At 47.1% G+C, this 22,449-nt stretch overlaps 1 protein-coding gene across 1 annotated transcript in view; it reads right to left on the bottom strand.

Annotated features, from left to right (window-relative positions):
- DDX11 (DEAD/H-box helicase 11) overlaps positions 1-20,084 on the bottom strand; it is a 35,500-nt gene extending 15,416 nt beyond the window's left edge. Inside the window, exons 1-12 of the mRNA XM_044990787.1 lie at positions 19,921-20,084; positions 19,360-19,506; positions 16,755-16,991; positions 14,353-14,439; positions 12,461-12,618; positions 10,960-11,008; positions 9,852-9,959; positions 7,526-7,613; positions 4,571-4,776; positions 2,946-3,098; positions 2,776-2,822; positions 1,570-1,649 (exon numbers count right to left, since the gene is read on the bottom strand). Of these exons, the coding sequence (XP_044846722.1) occupies positions 1,570-1,649; positions 2,776-2,822; positions 2,946-3,098; positions 4,571-4,776; positions 7,526-7,613; positions 9,852-9,959; positions 10,960-11,008; positions 12,461-12,618; positions 14,353-14,439; positions 16,755-16,991; positions 19,360-19,506; positions 19,921-19,962 (1,402 nt within the window). The 5' untranslated portion in view covers positions 19,963-20,084. The remainder of the gene's footprint in view (positions 1-1,569; positions 1,650-2,775; positions 2,823-2,945; positions 3,099-4,570; positions 4,777-7,525; positions 7,614-9,851; positions 9,960-10,959; positions 11,009-12,460; positions 12,619-14,352; positions 14,440-16,754; positions 16,992-19,359; positions 19,507-19,920) is intronic.
- Positions 20,085-22,449: the final 2,365 nt, after the last annotated feature.

Here is a 22,449-nt window from a genome sequence, read left to right as displayed (position 1 = left end):
GGAAGAGGGAGAAGAGTGTGTCAAATTGCATCTTCCTATTAGTGACAATGAAGGGTTCTTTACAGAAGGCAGCGGTTCCCCTCAAAGCACATCTGATGCCTAGTGGACAAGTAGAGAAGTAAACAAGGAGCCAGGTTAGCTCCAGAGGGTCTAGAATCACAGCAGAATAAAAGGCAATATTCAAAAGAATCATAGAATCTCAGGGTTGGAAGGGACCTCAGGAGGTCATCTAGTCCAACCCCCTGCTCAAAGCAGGACCAATTCCCAACTAAATCATCCCAGCCAGGGCTTTGTCAAGCTGGACCTTAAACACCTCTAAGGAAGGAGATTCCACCACCTCCCTAGGTAACCCATTCCAGTGCTTCACCACCCTCCTAGGGAAATAGTGTTTCCTAATATCCAACCTAAACCTCCCCCACTGCAACTTGAGACCATTGCTCCTTGTTCTGTCATCTGCCACCACTGAGAACAGTCTAGATCCATCCTCTTTGGAACCCCCTTTCAAGTAGCTGAAAGCAGCTATCAAATCCCCCCTCATTCTTCTCTTCTGCAGACTAAACAATCCCGGTTCCCTCAGCCTCTCCTCATAAGTCATGTGCTCCAGCCCCCTAATGATTTTTGTTGCCCTCCGCTGGACTCCTTCCAATTTTTCCACATCCTTCTTGTAGCGTGGGGCCCAAAACTGGACACAGTACTCTAGATGAGACCTCATCAATGTTGAATAGAGGGGAATGATCATGTCCCTCTATCTGCTGGCAATGCCCCTACTTATACAGCCCAAAATGCCATTAGCCTTCTTGGCAACAAGGGCACACTGTCAAATCATATCCAGCTTCTTGTCCACTGTAACACCCAGGTCCTTCTCTGCAGAACTGCTGCCTAGTCATTCAGTCTCTAGTCTGTAGCAATGCATGGGATTCTTCCGTCCTAAGTGCAGGACTCTGCACTTGTCCTTGTTGAACCTCATCAGATTTCTTTTGGCCTAATCTGCTAATTCATCTAGGTTCCTCTTTATCCTACACCTACCCTCCAGCGTATCTACCACCCCTCCCAGTTTAGTGTCATCTGCAAACTTGCTGAGGATCCAGTCCACACCATCCTCCAGATCATTAATCATAAAGAGAAATTCACTTGATGATTAAGAGTCTGCCAAAGCAAAAGGCCTCACCGCTTACTAGTACAGCAATTCTATTTTATTCAGGCTCTTAAGCCATACTCATCACTGTAGTATCTGTCTGCCACCTTAGTAACTTGGCACCCTTAATTCCCCTATCACTCAAATCTGAGAAATTGTTGGGAATACAGGGAAAAAAAAGACCTTTTCCCAGTGATGTACAGCATAACCTGCTGCCTCCTTTTAATGAAAGAGGCAGCAAGCTTCAGGTGGATCCAACAGTCAACATCCCCAATTTGCAGAACAGGTTGACAAATAAAGTTAGCAGGTGACAGAGCTAGGATATAAACAGTTTGCAAAAGCCAAAGGGAGAGAGAGGGGAGGCAATTACACTGAGGAAGCACCAGCCAGCTCAGAGTCTTAGGAACAGTCAATGGAAGTGGAAGCTTTCTTACCTCCTAGTATGGACACAAACCTCTCCAGCAAATACAGAATCTGTTTAATGTACATCAGGTTTTTTGCCTTCAGACGTTTCCTATGAGATAGTTGATGGTATTAAACACCAGAATGAATGGTCCACAGGGACTATAACACACAGCTTCCTACGTCCCAAACACAAGCCATCAAGCTGATCGGCCCAACTCCATTTCTTCATCATGAGGAGATGAGAACTAAGACACAGTTTTCTCTTGGACTCACTCTCCCAGTTTGTGTGCAAGGGACAAACCCCAGAAAGCCCCGGCCAAGTGTTCACAGGTGCCAGAATCACTGCACTCCCCAGCGATGTCACTTCAAGAGTTCAAGTGTTTAACAGTTTCTAGCACAGACTTTTTCCTCTCTCACCGGTTAGGGTTAATTTATTTATATTGCAGTAGTGCCCAAAGTCCAATCAGGATTTAGGCCCAACTGTGCTAGGTGCTAGCCCAGGGGTTCTCAAAACTGGGGGTCGGGACCTCTCAGGGGTCACGAGGTCATTACATGGGGGGGTCGCGAGCTGCCAACCTCCACCCCAAACTACACTTGCTTCCAGCATTTATAATGGTGTTAAATATATTAAACAGTGTGTTTAATTTATTGGGGGGGGTCGCACTCAGAGGCTTGAGATATGAAAGGGGTCGCCAGTAAAAAAAAAAAAAAGTGCGAGACCCACTGTGCTAGACAAATGCACAATTATTAGCCCTATATGCAACAATCACTGTAGAGCTGGTAAGCCTGATGCAAGCTTTGGACAGGGCTGATACACTGTACACAAGTTCTGCCTTGGAGGTCACCAGAATTCATTCTGTTTCAGCCACAAAGGCAGCTAGAACACGAAGGGTCAAGGCCTGGGAGAGATGCGAAAAACTAAAAACTGGAGTTTATGGCACAGCATGTGGCTACCAAAGTAGAGGGAGAAACTGGGAAAGAAATTAAGAGAATGAGAAAAAGCCACACATGCTAAAATGTCACCCTTGCTGTCTAATACCAACCCTGGGAACCAGGCTTACAAAGGTTCTAAACAGAGCTAGTAAACCAGCACTCTCCTTTCATATGTCAGAGCATTAGTACAAATAGCCTTCCAAATGGGAAACGCAGGACAAGGCCCTGCAGATGAGAGAGAAATAAGCTTTGGCATCTCCTCTGCTTGCAGCTGTGGGGCTGTTCCTCTCTGGGATCCTCACCTGTATCGTTCCATGTACTGCAGCAGCTGGGAGTGGGCACAGCACAGCTACAACAGAAACAGAGCTAGTATTAACAACTCCATATGCTGGGTTCCATTACAGGTGGCAACCTGCTAGATACAGAACACGAAAGTGGTTAACAGAGCAGTGACCTCCAGTGCCTGACTCACCTGAGAGCCACGGACTTCGGCGCTGTAGATGCAGGTTATAGTGTCTATCAGATTGTGGGCCTCATCAATAATCACCACCTGATCCTTCAGTTTGATCCCAGAAGCACATCTGGTAGATTCATGCAGGAGCATCTGATAAGGCAACACCACCAGCTGCGGGAGAAACCCAAGCCTTAAATGACCTGACTATTTTAATAGTATGAATAGTGGGCGTTTACAAAGGGCTTTCCAAAGGCAGGTAAGTAATATTACTCCCTTTCGTTATGGATAGGAAACAGAGGTAGAAAGAGGCTAGGGGACTTGTTCAAGATCGTACAGCAAGCGAACAGCTGAGCTGGTAAGAGAAGCCGGGTCTTCCAACTGCCTGTCCCATGCTCTAGCCACTGGATGTGTGTTTCCCCCAAAGTATTTACGTTAAAAACGCTATTTTAGCAAGGAACCTGCGGTTGAATGCCTTTCACAAATTCTCATGTTATTAGATGGTCACAGAGAAATCCTTCTCACAGCAACACACAGAGAGCCATGGAAATGGCTCAGACTGTCTTTCCCTGTCAAGGCTGGCACCAGAGTACCATTGCAAATACCACTTTGCACTTATAAGCCACCTTTCAGCCAAGTATCTCAAAATGCCTTACAAGCATTAAGTAAGCCTCACCATGTCCCTGGTAAGGGAGCTGGGTATTATAACAGGGTAAACTGGGCACAGAGAGACTAAATGAATTGCACCACATCACAATTAAATAGTGGCATTGATCCCCAACCCTCCGCTCTAACCACTCTCCTCCTCTCCCACTCCTCCAAAGGGCTATATTTAGCTCTACGTTTTGGTTAGAGCTGGTAGGGAATTTGGTTTCTGCGTTTCCATGGGAATGGGTCAGTTCTGCTGAAATTTATCAATTTTCCTTCAGGAAAATGCAAACAAAATGTTTCATTGTGAGTCAATTTAACATTCATCCCAACATCAGCCTGAGTCACCTCCGTGCACCATGGGAGTTGGACTTCGTGTGCCTCATGCCCGTCTTTTCTCATGGGCTGGGCTCGGCTCCCCAGCCAGACTACATGTCCCATGGCACACCACGTTCTCACCTAGCCAAGCTGCCATGTGCATCCTGGGTTTCCCAGGAACGAGGTGGAACATGGAAGACGTAGTCCTGACTCATGCTGGGAAATGGGAGTCTGAGGCATCTGAACTACAACTCCCATGAGGCTCCATGGCAACCCAGGTAGCCAGAGAATAATGCGGAAACAACCAGAAACATTTCATTTTTGATCAACAAACAAAATATTTCAATTCAGGAACACTGAAACAATTCATTCCAATCACAAACAGTGAAACAAAAATATTTAGATATTTCCAAATCTTTCAGAACTTTTCTTTCCAAGACAAGTTTCAATACTTTGACTTTTCGTCCCAAAATGGGACTGAAACCAAAGCTGAAATATTGGAATTTCCGTTTTTCGATCAGATCTAATTTTGCTGACGTGTAGAAAACACTCAACTTTCCAGTTCTTGGTTGACATGGTCAGCAGGAAACCTGAGGAATACAGCATTACAAAGAACAAGCGAGTTGGTTTATCTTCTGGTGCCAGGGAGCTATTCCTCACCAACAGCCCTAGCCTCTCACCTGGGCAGCAGGAATGGCATAGCGACTCCCATAATATGGACAGGCTTTAGTCTCCTTGCCCAAGGCCACCAACTGCTCAATATCTTTCACCTTGACTAGAACCTCGTCCCGGAGAAACTGCATTTGCTCATAGGAGTAAAATGGACACACAGCCCGGCTCACACGCCTTTTCTTCCCCTCTGATTCCTCTCCCTCACTCTTCTTCCCTGAGTGCAGGAGGCAGAAAGGAACTGTGAGTATAAGCAACATTCACAAGAGCCAGAACAATTACTTTGCATCTTTATAGCACCTTTCATCCAGGGATCTCAAAGTAGATTTTGCAACACACCTGACCATCCACTACCTACCTATTGTGTATATATATAGTGCCCAGTGCTGTACTATCGAGACACTGAATAGAGAATTAAGACTTGCACATAGTATTGTCCCCAGTGGATCCTGCGCCTATCATCACGAGATTTAGCCACTTGGAATTTTTTCTTCTTTTCTCACCCCCACACCATTGTGCAGCTTCTGATATTATCACAAGGTGGCTTCAACAACAGACTGTAAAAATGCTCGTACTGGGGATCATTCTGATCGCCTCTAGTAGCAGTAGGGAGTTACAAACACAAGGACCTTCCACTCAACGTCCTCCCCATTGCAGTGACAGACTCAAAGTACTCAATGGGCACAAGTGTCTCGAAGGATCTCCACACCCTTGTGAGGTGGGGAGAGGAGTGGGGTGTCTGACTAGTTCTGATTCTCTTAAGATATCATTCCCACAGGATTCCCACGCCCACCAGTCTCTCCCTAGAACTCTCCAAGCTCTTAAAAAGGATTTTTTAGCTCTTAAGGGCAGTCATAGCAGGGAGCAATACAAGCTACCACACACTGAGCACTTGGCTTTTCTATTCTATTCTATTCCATCCAGGTGCCTGTACAAAGCCTATCACCAGAATATCGAGTGCACTCGGAACATTCAAGTCAGTTCCAATTACACAACTGGTGAAAGTTTCCAGAATCAAAAATATGCTTCAGAACAAAGAGCAAAGTGCAAAAAGCATCGCTGAGAGCAATGCTTTCAAAAGTGCCTGAGTCCGACTGAATTTCAGTGGGACATGGCCTCCTTGGTCACTTAGCTGTTTTTGAAAATATGGTCCCATGTCATAGAATCATAGAACTTAAGATCAGAAGGGACCATTATGATCATCTAGTCTGACCTCCCGCAAGATGCAGGCCACAAAAGCTGACCCACCCACTCCTGAAATAATTCTCTCCCTCGATTCAGCTGTTGAAGTCCCCAAATCCTGATTTAAAGACTTCAAGTAGCAGATAATCCTCCAGCAAGCGACCCCTGCCCCATGCTGCGGAGGAAGGCGAAAAACCTCCAGGGCCACTGCCAATCTACCCTGGAGGAAAATTCCTTCCCGACCCCAAATATGGCAATCAGCTGAACCCCGAGCATGCGGGCAAGACTCTCCAGCCAGACACTCAGGAAAAAGACTTTCAATATCCCAACATTGACCCTCGGTACTAATTACCAGTGGTGGCACGTTATTGACCTATTGACTAAATCATGTTATCCTATCAAACCATTCCCTCCATAAACTTATCAAGCTTAATCTTAAAGCCAGAGAGGTCCTTCGCCCCCACTGTTTCCCTCGGTAGGCTGTTCCAGAATTTCACTCCCTTGATGGTTAGAAACCTTCGTCTAATTTCAAGCCTAAACTTCCCGACTGCCAATTTATATCCATTTGTTCTTGTGTCCACATTAGTACTGAGCTGAAATAATTCCTCTCCCTCCCTGGTATTTATCCTTCTGATATATTTAAAGAGAGCAATCATATCTCCTCTCAACCTTCTTTTGGTTAAGGAAAACAAACCGAGCTCCTCAAGTCTCCTTTCATACGACAGGCTTTCCATTCCTCGGATCATTCTAGTGGCCCTTCTTTGTACCCGTTCCAGTTTGAATTCATCCTTCTTAAACATGGGAGACCAAAACTGCACACAGTACTCCAAATGAGGTCTCACCAACGCCTTGTATAACGGGACTAGCACCTCCTTATCTCTACTAGAAATACCTCACCTAATGCATCCCAAGACCGCATTAGCTTTTTTAACGGCCACATCACGTCAATAAAGATAACCTCTAAACTCCAAAGGAAGATGGAATGGGTGAGTGAGGATAACCAAAACAATCACAGACCAAAAGCCTCATCGAGAAAATTCTGTCATTAATGGATCTGATGGGAAGGCTAAGCTGAATTTTTAAAAGGCCACACAACGGCTTTGAGTAATGCAGAGGAAGAGCCGGAGCAGCTAGTATTGAAGGTGTGGCTTCTGCAGCAAGCTCCATCACCAGTGTCGGTCAAGAAGAATCCAACTGGAACATTCCAAGTACAGCTGGTAAGCTCCGGGGCTGGCCCAGGACAGGAAGCAGGAACTCTGGCTCACAACCTACCCTACCACCACTGATGTTAAAGGCCAACGAGCTCAGGGAATTCTTGTCAGTCTTGCTCTAGGGAGCTAAAAAGTGAGCATCTTGGTGGATGGTACTTTAGGGAAGGATTGTCCTCAGTGGCAGAGCTGGGAATAGATTTAGGAGAAAAAAGAAAAAGATCTCCTGACTTCTAGCTCCTATTCTAGACAACTCTTTTCCATATCTACAATACAACCTTCCACTCACTGAAGCACGCTCTGGCTCTCCACTTGTCCGTTCACAAAGCTCCAAAGTCCAGCTGGAAATGACACCCTCTCCCTTTGAAACAAACACCCCCAAGACACAGCCTAGCTGGCTTAGAGAGACAAGCCCCACTTCCCACATGGGAAACAGCAGCATTTGAAGAAAACCCCTTGTACCCCCATAGGCTACTCTATCAGCAGCCAGACAAAGCGCATTGCACTGGAAAAGCGTTCACACTGATTGCAGTAGCAGTTGCTTCCCCAGTAGTCCAAGTTAGGAAGTGTTCATACCATGTTTGTTCTTCTGCATTTCCACACAGCGGTCATTGATCAGCTGGACAGCCCCCAGATGGCGCACCTCCTCGTTCACACAGAGGTTCTTAGAGAGAAACAGAATGAGAGAGGCTGTTATGTGTTCTCACTTTCATTTGCAAGGTATAATTTCCTTTATAACAGTCTGTCTAAGACTAGCCCTAGAAACTGGAAAGGTCTTCTACAGCAGGGGTTCTCAACCTCTTTCTTTCTGAGCTCTCCCTCAACAGGCTATAAAAAGGCCATGGCCCTCCTCTGCCACCACAACTCTTTTTCTGCATATCCAGTAGATTAAAAGCCAGGGCTGGCATTAGGGAGCAGCAAGCAGGGCAACTGCCTCGGGCCCCATGCCACAGGGGGTCTGCAAAGCTAAGTTGCTCGAGTTTCGGCTTCATCCCAGGATGGTGGGGCTCAGGCTTCAGCCGCAGATCCCAGTGAGTCTAACACTGGCCATGCTTTCTGGTTTATTTTGGCAGCCCCCAGACCTCTGGTTGAGAACCACTGTTCTACAGTACATGGATGCTGCCAGGTGTGCATACTTTGCCTTACTCAGGAACGAGTTACCAAAACGAGTTACCAAATCTCCTGTACGCCACCATAAAGTTTATAAACAGCAAGCAGACCAAAAAAAAAAAAAAGGTGCCCCAAAGATGGTCTATTGCCTGCATCCATGGCTCTGTGCTTTTCCCATTTACGTCAGAACCTGCAGGAATACCAAAACAAAGCAAACATCAGGTGTTTGTGATGTCCCCAAAGTAGAAGAGGAAAGCAAGGTTCTTGAATGTATGACAAGGGTGGCCAAAGCACAGTCCATGGGCCAAACGTGGCCCTTGGGTGCTCTAATTTTTAACACAGAGGTTCACCCCTGGAGATTACAGGTTCCAGCACTTGATCCAAGTGTGACACTGTGTCAGCAACTCTTGTCTGGCTGGATATACTACACCTAACACACTGTTGTCATAATCTGTATCTAAAAAGTATCATATAAAGTATCATAAGCAAACTAGTAACATACTGGTCGTTAATACTGGGTCATGTGTGTACAGGTGATCTATGACAAGTTATACATATGTGCTGGAAATGTGTTTTTAAGATGTGTTTGGCAGAGAAAGCCTAAGTCACCCCAACCTCAGACAAAGGAATGCGGTCCCTCCTGCTTTAATGAGTCTCCAATGTCAGTTGAGCAAAGAGAGACAGTGAAAGTACATTTACATAAAAGGCAAACAAAGCCATCAAACTAGTAAGTGAGAAGATAGTCACTTTACTAACTCAAGGGGCGGGGGGGAGGAGGGGAGGAGAGAGAGACTGCAAACATGAACATGGCATCAGCTCCCTGGTGGACAGAGCAAGCTGAGCCCCAAGAAGGGATTGAGGATATAAGCAGAAAGGAAAAAAGCTATTTTGGCATCCCTCATTTGAGGGACTAACGAGACTAGAGCTCTTGAAGTCACAGAATAATGGATCCTTCAGCCAAGGGGGCTGAAGTCTCTGGGAACGGAGTATAGGTGAAAAACCGGCATAGGCAAAGACTGTAACTTGCTGAAATTAAGTTTGAGTCCTAGAAGCATTTATTTGTTGGTAACCATTTCTATCCTTATACTTGGTATCACTTAAACCTATGCCACAAGTTAATAAACTTGTTTTACTTTTATCATAAACCAACTCAGTGCTTTCACTGAGGAGGGGGGTTTGTCAACCCAGTTTGGTTAGTAAGATGCTGTGTACTTTGAAAGGAGCAGCAAACTTGGTAAGCTTTTGTGGGTGCTACAGCAAGGGCGGAGCATTGCAGAGAAAGAGGTCTCTGCAGAACTCAGGAATTGGAGTTCACTGACTGTTACCTGCTGGGCAAGGTTTGAGCTGGCAGAGTCCCGGAGAGTTTGCTGGCAAGGCAGACAAGCTGGCATGTCAGGGAGCTGACTCACTGCTTAGCAGCAGCAAAGCTCTCACTTGCCGAGGCTCAGAGGGGTAACACAGTGGCTCACAGTTCTGGGAACTTCAGCAGGGTGTCACACCAAGCTCATGGTGGGGCATATGGCACCACCACAATGCCAAATTAAAAAGATTAGGGTAGCTAGTATTCGCTCTGATTCTGGCAACCTAAGCTAAGCCCACGCATCACTAATGTCACTTTCAGAGGAGCAAAATCTGGGCACCTGAGGAAGTGAGTCTCAAATATTTTTACTAGGTGTTTACTAGTGACATAGCTGCCATACCCACACACATCTCCCGGGATTTCAAGAAGGATTGTTGTATTTTTAAGATAGCATTTAAGTTCCCCTGGGAACCACCTCAGAGTGCTGCATACCTGCCTGGACCCCAGTGACACCAGCCGTATCTCCTCACCAAAAGGGCTCTTCTGAACTTCATGCACAAACTGAGCCAGCTGGGAGTGTGTGCGGCTGCAGTAGTAAATCTGTGATTAAAAAGAAAAGGAAGACTGGAGGAATTCAAGGAGGGCTGTCTGCCTACCCTGCCATGAGAGAATCTGGATGGGAAAGACCCTCAAAACCTGGACAGGAGGGACTTTGAGACAGATTCATGGGATGCTTGAAGACCCCATGACTGCACACAGGACCATCTTTTGGCTGTCTAATATCCTGAGCAAAATAAGGCACTGTGTGACTCAGTAGGCAGGTTCAGCCTCTGGAACTATCATCCCACCTTTGAGGACCAAACCTGACAGCTGACAAGTGAATAGATGCAGATTCACGATGCCACACCCAGATGCCAGGGGGCACGCGGGTAGCAAGTTACCTACAATACAGCCTAGCAGTGAAAGGTGACATCTGTGTCTCCCAATCTAACCAAGGAGTCAATGTGCGACTGGATTTCAAATAGCCCCCACAAGGTGTGGGACATTTAATAAAGCATTTCCTGCCTTGTGTATCAGGTGTGCCTTTCAAAGGCTGAACCTTGTCAGGGGCCAGCAGATTGTAGCATTGTCTCTTACTAACAGGAGTAAAGCAGAGGAAAAAACCCTGCTAAGATACATTTTAAGAGACTCTTGCCATTTCTCCCAAGTTTCAGAGAGAAACTCTCGAGGGGACACAGCAGCATGCGCCACCAGTCCAGGCACTAGCGAACCAAGTGGCAAGCAAGCAGTGGCTCTTAAAAGTAATAAATGGCCATTTTCAGTAGTGTGCATTTACAGTGACTTCAGGGAAGAAAGCCTAGCAATCTCAGCAGAGTAAGCTGCCTAAACAGCTAGTATAATTCAAAAGGAAATGGTGGCAGAGATCCCCTTAGCTGGGCAGTGGCATCCACAAAGCTGCTTTTGACAGGTTGAGGAGTAATCCAGATACCCGATTCTTAGATCCCACTGTCCCATATCACACTGTAGCTCTAAGGAAACTTTAATTCTTCTTTTACACACATTGTAAAGGGGAAGCGTTAGAGGCCCCTCCACATCTTACCTTGGTCACATGCTCCTCCTCCAAATCATCATCATCATCTTCATCCAACCTGCAGGGGTGGGGAAAACAAAACCGTTTTCTTTCAGCGGCTCTCCAAAAGATTTGTCTCATATACTGTGCTCACCCATGAGAAAGTGACTTCCAGTGAGGTGGCAGCATCAGCTCAGGAAAAACCTCAGTCTCCTGAACCATTAGCTGTGTTAAAGTCAGATTTTCTAGAAGTGGCCTGTAAGTCTGATGAACAGCAATCAGGGGTCAAACACGCACTTTTTAGCAGTTACGACTCCGGTATCCAGCACTAACCTGAGCATTCTTTGGCATTCTCTTTAGTAAGCACTTTACAGAGTTTATGAGGATTTACTAGCTCATGAGCTCCAGGCCCATGCTAATCAGTTCCACAATATTCCTTGCTACGCTATTTAAAATGAAACCTCAAACACATATGTATGCACACAAAGCAGAGATAGAGGTCAGGTGAGCCAAAAATCTAATACCCGAGAGTCTCCAAAAGGTGTTAAAATAAACCAGAGTGCATTGCTGAGTGGTGCAGGCATTAAGTTTTAAACATAATCTGATGCAGTTTGCCATGTGTTTGAGCCTTTAGGATGAAACTGAGGTACTATCTGCTCTCTGCGTTCAGTAAAGAATCAAAGGTATTTAGTCCTTGACTAAAATCATCTACTCCCCATACTACTGCATAACAACATACGCTCCAGGTGCGGGCCTGGTTACGCCAGAAGTGACTGCATTTTAGTGCTAGGTAAAGCAATTCCATTTACATGTATTTTAATACGTGCTTTGGATTTATTCGGATGGAAGGTGCTATGTAAGTATTTATTATACTTGCTGGTAAATCCAAATTTTAAGTGTGTTTTATTTTTCCCTGGTAACACATGGTTTAAACTGAAATCCAGATGCCAAAGGAACAACTGTGTTTATATGAGAGAGAGAGCGCGACTGTGTGTGGTTTTTATGCAGAGGTTCAGTGTCCTGTGAGATGTTCATGTCTTCTTTTTAAATGCTAGAGCCTCAAAAGTACTAATCTGCAGGATTAACATCTTTTACTGACACCCTGAGGAGTATTTTGCTTCTCTGATGTAAGGAATTTGAACTCAAGTCATTTACCCAGCACTCAGAGGGTTTATGTGGGGAAACAGGCCTGGATGAAGTAAATGGCTCTACACATTCCGGATAAGATGCACTTCTTCAGATCGGAGTTCAGGCCACAGTGCTGTCAGCATGAAGCTGATCCAGCTGAACAAAAGCCTTCGGGGTTCATGTAATTACATAGAAATACAGAATGTGCCTTTCAAGGACCACATAGGGGAGAAACTCCAGATTTGTGAGACAGAGATACATTTAGATCTAAAAGGATGCCTGAGTTTCCACAAAAGAACCCGAGGAACCAGCAAACTAGAAACTCCCCCACATCATTATCACTATCTGAACGCGATACAAGCAGCAAGTCCCTGGCAAGGAATCACCCACTCCCAATCCTTACCCCAATCCCACTTTCTTCTCCTCATCACTCTCATACTCGGCAAGGATCAGCTCCTCCTCCTCGTGATCCAGCTGCTCTAGAACATCTGACCCTAACTCCGTCGACAAGATCTCCTTACTGAGCTGGAGCAGCCGCTGCGTCTCATCATCTTCAAGCCTCTGAAATTAACACAAAGAACTATCATTCACTCAAGGACAGAGAGCACCACTCCGTACAACAGACAGTTCAGAGGGCAGCACCGTCTCCTACAGAATGGAGGGAACAGGATTCATCCACATCCCCAGCAGAACAGCACCAAAGGATGCAGTCAGTACAAGACAGACAATACAGATGTGCTTGTGCAGTGAACAGATGTGCAAAAATAAGTACTTATGTGCAGAACTGCCCATAAGTAAGCGACATACCAGATCATACCAGCAGTCCATTTAGTCCATCATCCTGTCTGATAAGGGCCAGTACAAGACAGTGTACTGTACAAGTACAGTGTGCAAAAAAGCATGTAGTAGATCATAAACTGTCCATAAATGAATTTTCTCCTAGCTCCAAGCTGCTAGTGGTTGATTTATGTCCTGAAGCATACTCCATATCCTTATATCCCTTACAGCTTAAAAAACAAAACAAAAACATTGTGATGTTCTTATTCCTAGAAGTATCTAACCCCTTTTATGGATTCTACTGAAATCGTCATCAATAATATCCTATGGAAGTAAGTTCCATGGCTTAATTTTGTGCTCTATAAAAAGGGGGGCTTTTATCAGTTTTAAATAAATCACCTGTCTGTTTCATCGAATGACCCCTTGTTCTTGTGTCATGAAAAAGGGAAAACACAGCACCTGATCCTCCACCTCTAGATTATTCATTATTTTGTGTAACTCCACCTTATTGTTATTTGTCTCTTCTCTGAACTAAGCAGTTCCATTTTTTTCCAGTCTCTTCTTACATGGAAATTTTTCATTATACCTAATTATTTTTTGTCTCTGCGCCCTTTTTAGTTCAGCTATATCCTTTGAGATGGTGTGACCAGAACTGAATACGTATTCCAGGTGAAGGCATGCCAACAATTTATATAATAGCATATTTTCCTAATAGGCAACTGAACACAGAATTGCCTGCTCAGGCACACAGAATGAGTGTACGCAAATTTCAGCAGGTGTCTCTGAAACTTTGGCCCACACCATAACCAGATACATAATTAGATGCTCAGAATTGGGAGAACTAAGCCAGCCCCCCCTACCAGCCCTCTTCTTAGTGAGCAAAAATAAAATCTACTGTCTTTATTCACAAAGCATGGCCATTTCCAAACCACCTTAACATATCACTTTGTGAAGCAAGACAATAGATGTAACTGTTCCCCAAAGGGGAACCTAAATAAATAAATGAAATAAAAAACCCTCAGATTAATTTTGTGGAGCTGTTTTGAGGTTTTTTTCTGCCACAATCAGGAGCTGAAGTTGAACCCAAATCTAGAGACTATTTAAAAAATTAATAATCCAACACATTTGTACTATTTTTAGTGAATTTTCAAAGCAACCAAATAACAAAGCTTTTCGAAAACACTAGAAGTAGACATACAGGATGACAACAGAAGTATAGTCCACCAAAGTACAGCCTCTTCCTCTCCAGGCATACAAATGCAATCACAGGAAATATTCCATATCAAAAATCACATTTCACACCCATATCTTGAGAGCTTCCAAAACAAACACAGACAGAAATTTGTGACCCACAATCCAAGACTTTAAACACCCCAATCTTGCAAACACTTACGCATACAAGTAGTCCCAATGAATTCAACGAGAATATTCATGAGAGTAAAGGCACACGTATGAACAAGCGATAGCAGGACCTGAACCTCTGGTACAGAAATTCCTCTGCTCTCTTGGATAACTCACCTTTCTTTTTGTTGCATATTTGAGTTGCACGTTATGGCGAATTTTCTCAAGACGATCCTCTCGCTTCTTCCTCCTGATTTGTTCTTCCTGAAACAAAAGATGTATATAGGTCAATTTACTAATTTAGGCTTAGAACCCAAACAGCATTCCTCTCTAGGCTCCCCAACCTCCCTTTGTCCTGAAGGCCTGCTCCCCCTCCTGCACCCCCTTCACTCCTAATCTCTGCAGCCCCTCCTGCACCCACATGGGGAAACTGACCTGCATGCATGAAGCAGCTGACATTGCTGCTCGCTCCCGCAGGACCGCTGCTCCTCTGCCCTGCACACCCCTAAGGGGCTGTGTGTGGGGGGAAAACGAGGAGCAAAATCAGGGCTCCCTGTATCCAGGTCATGTTCCCCTCCTCGGGGGGGGGTGTTGTACAGCTAACAAAAGCCAAAGCACCAGCCATGCGCTGCTCCCACTAAAAGGGAACCATCACACTCTCTCATCCTTCACATTTCTCATATGAACTACCAGGGTTTGAATTTAATTTTCGTATGAAATTGGGGTGAATTTAAAAATTGTTTAAAACTTTTTTTTTTAAACAGTATCATTATTCATACTCATCTTGTTAGTCCTCCCCCGCAGGCAGAGAGGCACAGAGACTAGGATCAAGACCAGCTGTGCCCTCCACAAGACCAGGCCAACCCTCCAAATCAGACCCAACCCACATGCCTCCCCAGACCAAACTGGACCCGACCCGCATCCCTCCCCAGACCAACCCCCCTGAACTGAACCAGACCCACATCCTTCCCCAGACCAAACTGGACCCAACCCACATCCCTCCCTAGACCAGGGGTGCTGGCAGGGGGATGGGGCAGGGGGCACTATGTCTCCCCCAGGGGCACTGGTGAGAGGATGGGGTGAAAGGACTCCAGATGCTCCGCGGGGCTTGTGCCGAGAGGGCTTACCTGGAGCAAGGAGCACCCACTGGTCAGGGTATCTGTCCACTGGGTGACGGTGCTACCTCCTGCCCAGCATGGTCCGAGACCCCCACACTCCCTGGCTTCTGCACACATGTGCAGCACCCTCCCACCAGCACTGCCCCAGGCCTGGCAGGGGCCCGAGAGCCCAGGGAGGCGGCGGGTGGTCGCGCCACAGGAGAGCCCAGCTGTCCGAGGCAGCCAGAAACCCCCCAGGCCTGCCGCCAAGCCTCCGCCCCTTCCCCCCTCCCAGCTCCACCAAGTGGTATGAGCCTCTGGAAGGAGGAGGTGGGGCCACAGCAGCTGAGGGCTCCTCTCAGCCGCCATCACTGGCCGGAGCACTCAGCTGGCGGCTGGCTGGCCCAGAGGAGCCAGGGGGCAAAGGGGAGAGGGAGGAAAGGAGTGGGGAGGGAGAAGGCAGCCCTGGCCCTGCTGGGGGGATGCTGGGCAGGGGAGGGAGAGGAAGCAGCACTGCAATTGCTTGGTCACAGTGCACAAGTGGAGCACCAGGCCAGGCCAGTGCACAGCACCCTCTCTGGTGGGCCGCCCTGCGCAACCGCCCCAGCCGCCCACCTCAAAGGCCAGCCCTGCTTATACCTCCAACTGCCAGCAATCAGCAGTTAGCCATCTGCTATATGGCTAAGGCACCTCCGGAATCAACGAATTCTGATGATTTGAGGGGCATCTGCTGATTTAGATGTTTTTCTAGACCAGTGGTTCTCAACTCGCAGCTCACTTGGGGCCAATCAGCACACAGCTGCGGCCCATGTGACATCCTCAGGCCCATACAGGTAGTATATATATTGTGTGGATGCAGCCCACATAACACCTAGAGAGCTTCATATGCAGCCTACAACAGTAAACAGGTTGAGAACCACTGCTGTAGACCCTATGCTTTTGTTCTCTCTCACACATGCAGTTTCTGATCTTTCTGGCTGTGAAGAGCCATGTGACCATTAATCTCTGTCATCTAGTGACATAACCAGACATTGGTGCAGAGAGGGTTTGGGAATCCTCCCATTTTTAATATGGGATTATCTTTGAAACCAGTTTATGGTCACTGTGTGCCAGTCTTGTTTCACTGCAGTTAGTCACACCAGAAACATCCAGCTAATGGTTTAAACCACTGGAGCTGAAAGTCCCTCTCAGCTGCCATTGTTCCAGCTCATTGAGAAGATGTTCTCCAGAAATACAGCTGAAAGTTATGAACATGTAAATAGCTGCATGTTCTCCCTATACTAATAATCAAAAGAATATTAATTGGGACACTTGCTACGGTCCTTAGAGACAAGAGTAAAAGTATCATTTACATATGATCAGCTACAAGTGCTTAGCAGATCAGAACATTTGACTTTATAAAGTTCCCTGTTCCTATTATGCTGTCCATTGTGTTCCTTACAGACTGCTACTGATCCTGACTACAAAGAAGCATTTCCCGACCTTTAGTCTGTCCACCATGGCCTGCTCTTCTTTTTTCTGCATAAACTCAGTGATCCAATCTAGCTCCCCTGCTGAGCGCTGGCAGTTTGAGGCCTCCGCGCTGCATGATGTAGGCTGTTGTTGCTTGTCTTGTCCATTATGTTCATCAGCAAGGAGGCGGGCCTCCTCCTGCTTCTTTTTTTCTTCAAAATCTCTGAGCCAAGAGAGTGCTCCACAGATAAGACTCAAGGATTTTCCCTGCAATTAAAAAAAAGAACAAAAATATTCAAAAACACATGGTGGAAATGAGAGTTATCACAGCCCTTAAAATAATCCCAATGGCAAAACATATTTTGTTATGTTAAAAATGCCTCTGTGGATCTCAGGTTATGCTTGAAACAACAAAAGATTTTATTCAAAATGTACTGGATGCCATAGAGCAGGGGTCAGCAACCTTTCAGAAGTGGTGTGCCGAGTCTTCATTTATTCACTCTAATTTAAGGTTTTGTGTGCCAGTCATACATTTTTAGAAGGTCTCTTTCTATAAGTCTATAATGTATAACTAAACTATTGTTGTATGTAAAGTAAATAAAGTTTTTAAAATGTTTAAGAAGCTTCATTTAAAATTAAATTAAAGTGCAGAGCCTCCTGGACCGGTAGCCAGGACCCGGGCAGTGTGAGTGTCACTGAAAATCAGCTTGCATGCCGCCTTTGGCACGCGTGCCATAGGTTGCCTACCCCTGCCATAGAGGTTGCACAAGATAAAGGCCTTAGCCGCTGATGTTTGCTGGTACTGTAATAAGAAATAGGAACCCTAAGGCATATGCTATGGGACAGTCCAGCGGCCAGACAGCTGTGGAAAGAGGTGGACACGAGTGAAAACAGTGCTCAGCTTCAGCAGCAAAACCTCAACCAAAAAGTATATCCTACATTATTTATATGCTAAGCTGTGTTAACTCCGCCACAAAGTTTTTGGTTCTTGAGGACTGCAATGATCACCAAGTGTGTGATTTTACAAACGTGGAAGAGTACACTTATGTCTACAATAGAGCAGTGGTACTCAGACTTGTCTGAGGGCAGGTCTATACTTACGTGCCGGGTCGACGGGTTGCGTTCGACTTCTCGGAGTTCGAACTATCGCGTCTAGATTAGACGCGATAGTTCGAACTCCGAACGCGCTCCCGTCAACTCTGGAACTCCACCAGCGCGAACGGCGGTGGCGGAGTCGACAGGGGAGACGCGGACTTCGATCCCGCGGCATCAGGACGGGTAAGTCAGTCGAACTAAGGTAGTTCGACTTCAGCTACACTATTCGTGTAGCTAAAGTCGCGTACCTTAGTTCGACCCCCCACCCCTAGTGTAGACCAGGCCTGAGTTAGCAGCCAAAGAAAGAATATCTTATCACCACAGAGATCAATTATACGAATCTGAAGAAATCTGGACCCTGTTTCTAGATATGTTTGGATAAAAAAAAATGCTGAGTTGACTCAAAGAATGCCAGACCTCCATTCCATTTAACTCCTCCTCTCTTTCCCTCCCCTCATTACCTCCTTCCCTCCTCTCCCTATTCATGTATTTCTTCTTCTATTTTTTTTATTGTTACCTCCACCCTAACATGTTGTGTCTATATAGTGTTGCCTGGTTTTGTATTGTCTGGTCTTGTATTGTTTGGTCTGACTTTTTGACAAACTGTAAAATTGAGTAATTGCATAAATTCTACTATGAAGCACATGGTATTCAGAAACATATACAAGCTGCAAGTCATTTATCTTTTTTGTACTTCTCGTCTGTTTCTTTAAGAAAATCAGTTAAAAAATAATCACAGAAAACCCACAAGAGGAGACACATTGATTCAAAACTAGATGTATATATTAATACAAGTTTCACAAGAAGGATTTCCATAAGGAAGAGGAACTAGCCCACTGCTAGACGACAAGCCCCAGAGATGTGGCTCAGTAATATTTGCAATAATGAGAACACCACAATCATAATTACATTATATGTAAGGCACATTTCACTTTTAATGCTTTTACATTTCCGTCTTAAGTCAGTCCCTTCCGCTCCTACTTATTTTTGATTCTCTTTAAATGCCACATCTTTCTGGTATTGAGGTGAACAATCTATACACACTATTACAGGTATATTCCCATCACTAGCATACAGACAGGGGCTATTGCTTCCATACAGTGTGATTTATTCTTTTTAATATACAACTCAAATTTCCACTGGCACTTTTAAGCTACTGCAGTATATCATATTACTAGCACAACTTTTGAAGTCTGCTACCTACCCTATGACCTATTTCAGAATTACTGCTTTCCAGGTTTCTCCCGGCCATTGACTGACTAGTGTTGTTATTCCCCAGCCTAGATATAGTTTGTCCAGGCAGAATCTTTTTATTGCCAGCATGTTTCTCATATTTTTGTTTGTACCTTGTCTCCATGACAATTATAAGCCAAAGATGTCTGACAACAGCTCTACGCTCCCTGACAACTCAATAATTCTGGATCTAAACAGGATTGAAAGGGATACTGACGCAGCTTGCAATGGGGGTACTGTTTGTTAACTGCAGTCTCTTCAATATCCAAATGCAGGACAAGCTCAGCTACACGCAGCTCTCGCTTACCGTCCCTGTAGGACTCTCAAAGATCCCGACTTTGCCAGCCTCCAGAACATCATACAGCTTGGTCATGAAATCCTCTTGGATGGAGTAAGGAGTGTAAGGAAATGGGAAATTAACCCGGCCCTTCCCCTGAGCTGCACCAGCCGCCTCCTGGCATAGAAAACACATTCAATGTGAAGTGTGCTAACACAGTTCTGCATGCCTCTCGTTAACTCTACCAGCCCCCGAGCCTGAGCCCCCCAACCCTTCTGCCAGCCCCCACTTCAGCCCCGGTGCCACCCCCGAGCCTGACCCCCCAGCCCCCAGTGCAGCCCCAGTGCCAGCTCCCGAGCCTGACCCCCCCAGCCCCTCTACCAGCCCCCAGTACCATCCCCCGAGCCTGACCCCCCCCAGCCCCCAGTGCCACCCCCCGAGCCTGACCCCCCAGCCCCTCTACCAGCCCCCAGTGCCACCCCCCGAGCCGGACCCCCCCCAGCGCAGCCCCAGTGCCAGAACCCCCCAGCCCCGCCCCATGCCAGGTGCCGCGCTCCCCGGCATCGCTCTGCCGCCAGCCCTGCTGCCCACCTCCATGCCCGGCAGAGCTCGCGCTCCGCGCCCGGGCTCCATAGCGCCCCGCGCGCCACTCAGGAGCCGCGCCAGATCCGTCACCGCAGGTTCCACTTCGAACGAAGCGCCAATGATGTGGAGCGGCCTCAGCCCCCGCCCCCTGCGCCTAACGCCACCACGTCGGCCTCCTCCAGCGTCAACGTCAGACGTTTCTCACACCGGAAGACCCCGCCAGTCCCCGGGCTGCGCACGCGCGGACCGAGGAACGAAGCTACGCGGGCTGTTGGCGCCTGCCTGGCGGGGAGCCGCCAAAGCATCGTTTTCTGTGAGCGATGCTCCTCCTCCTTCCATCCCCCCGCCCCCTCCCGCGGTTTTCGGCGCAGGCAGCCTCGCGCATCCTCTCATCTGCATATGGGCCGGAGGCCGCGCGCGCAGGGGCCGCTCCCGTGCAGGGCTAAGCCTTGGCCCGGGGGCGCCCACAGCTGCGCGCGGGCCGCGCTGCCGCTTCCAGTGCGCCAGGGCAGCGGCGCAGAGTCCCCGCCTGCAGCCTGGGGTTAACCCCCCCCCCCCCGAGCAGGGGCATTCAATCCCTCCCTTCGTGCAACCCGGGCAGGGCCCTGGCTGGGGGAACGGGCCGAGGCAGCAGGTGGGGGGAGGGACATCAAAGGGAGAGGGAAAAACAATGGGGAAAAGGGGGAATAGAGGGAACAACAGGCGAGGAAGGGGGAGCTCAGACCACAGGAATCAGGATCTGGAGTGGGGAGAGCGGGACAAACGGGTTTAACATTTGGTAGTAGTTTAATGCTGGCTGGGGAAGGGTTTTTTCAGGTTAATCATGGCTTGTGTAGTTTCGGTTATGTGACTACGTAGGCCAGGGAAGGATTTAGGACAGCAGTTAAGGAAACCCTGTGCAATAACAGCAGACAGCACCGACGGTATTAGTCAGTCAGCTGCTGAGGGCTAGGGAGGACTACATGATCTATGTCCACTGGCTTCAAAGGGTACACTGCAATGTAAGATCAGGGTCAGTGAGACCTGAGTCAGATGACCTGTGAGAGGGAACCCTGGGCTTGAGCAGCTCTATGCTGTACTTTAACCATATGTTAAGACATTTCTAACCCGTGCTCAAAACTAGGGCTCTGGCATCCCCAGGGTGGTGTGCAGACCCAAGTCAAAATCATCATATTCCAAATCCCTAGTGCTCCTCTCTCCCAAAATGCGGCCACTCTAGCCCTTGGACCATGGTGTACTACTGGAAAACTTTACATCCAGCCTGCACTTACATTTTGCTTCACTCCCCACTGCAAAACCAGAAGGATGGCTGATAGCGTGCTTGCAGATGAGTGATCAGAAGAGAATGGGTTAATGCTGACCAGAACTGCTGCTGTTTGCAAAGCCTCGGTGACTTCTTCCAGTAGAGTGGATTGTACATTGTTGAGCTAGAGCAGGAGTTCTCTCAGGACCCCAAAGTGGGCCAGAACCCTGTTTTAATGGGGTCACGAGGACTGGTTAGGCTTGCTGGGGCCCAGAGCCAAAACCCGAGCTCCACTGCTTGAGGCCAAAGATGAGCCAAGGGCTTTAGCCTTGGGCTGCAGGAATCAGGCTTTGGCTTCAGCCCTTGGCAGTGGGGCTCAAATTACAGGCCCCCTGCTTGGGGCTGAAGCCCTGAGGTTCAGCTTTGCTCCCTCCCCACAGTGGTGGTGCTCAGTTGGGCTAAGGCTTTGGTCCTGCCTCGGGTCATGTAGTAATTGTTGTGAGAACGGTTGTGGTGCAATGAAGTTTAGGAACCACTGATCTACAGAGAACTAAGGCAGTTGTCCTATGGAATTGTGGGGTACCTTCCAGCTGACTCCCAGGACCTGAAACAAGCAGGGCTGCATCTACACTGCAAAGTAATAGAGCTCAGACCCTGGGTTCCAGTTTAACTCGAGCTCAGATCCTCCATCTCTGCAGGGTCCTGGGACCTTGGATCTGAGCCCTGGGTTAGCACAAATTGCAGTGTAAATGTAAAGGGGGTTAGGCTTGAGCCTGGGCGTGCATTACAGTGTAGACATACCTAAAGAGTGTGTCCCCAGATCTGCTGAAGTGACCCTCCCAGCCCAGTCAAGAGATTCAGGCTGGCTGTGTAGATGAGGCTGTGAAGCCTACCCACCATTCCTGGGCTTCAGAACCCAAGCTGTAATTTCAAATCACTGTTTGCAGAGCTATTTTTAAGAGTGCCAGTGTGAACCCTGATAGCGTGACTTAAGCTGAGGGGCTCACTTCCTTGGTCTGAGTAGACATACCTAATAAAGTATACAGATTTCTATCTTAGTTGCAAGGAGCACTAGTGGGTATTCACCCATGAAAGCTTATGCTCCAATACATATGTTAGTCTTTAAGGTGCCACAGGGCTTTGTTGCTTTTTACAGATCCAGACTAACACGGCTACCCCTCTGATACTAGAACAGACTAACGAATTAGTTTAGTCGGATATCCCAGCTACAACAGTGTTACCAGATTTGCCTGTTACTTTGGGGTATGCTGATTTATTAGTGTTACTCTTTG

Source organism: Mauremys mutica, chromosome 1 (genome assembly GCF_020497125.1).
Source record: "Mauremys mutica isolate MM-2020 ecotype Southern chromosome 1, ASM2049712v1, whole genome shotgun sequence".
Lineage (NCBI taxonomy): Eukaryota > Metazoa > Chordata > Testudines > Geoemydidae > Mauremys > Mauremys mutica.
This window is presented reverse-complemented; position numbering and strand designations above follow the sequence as displayed.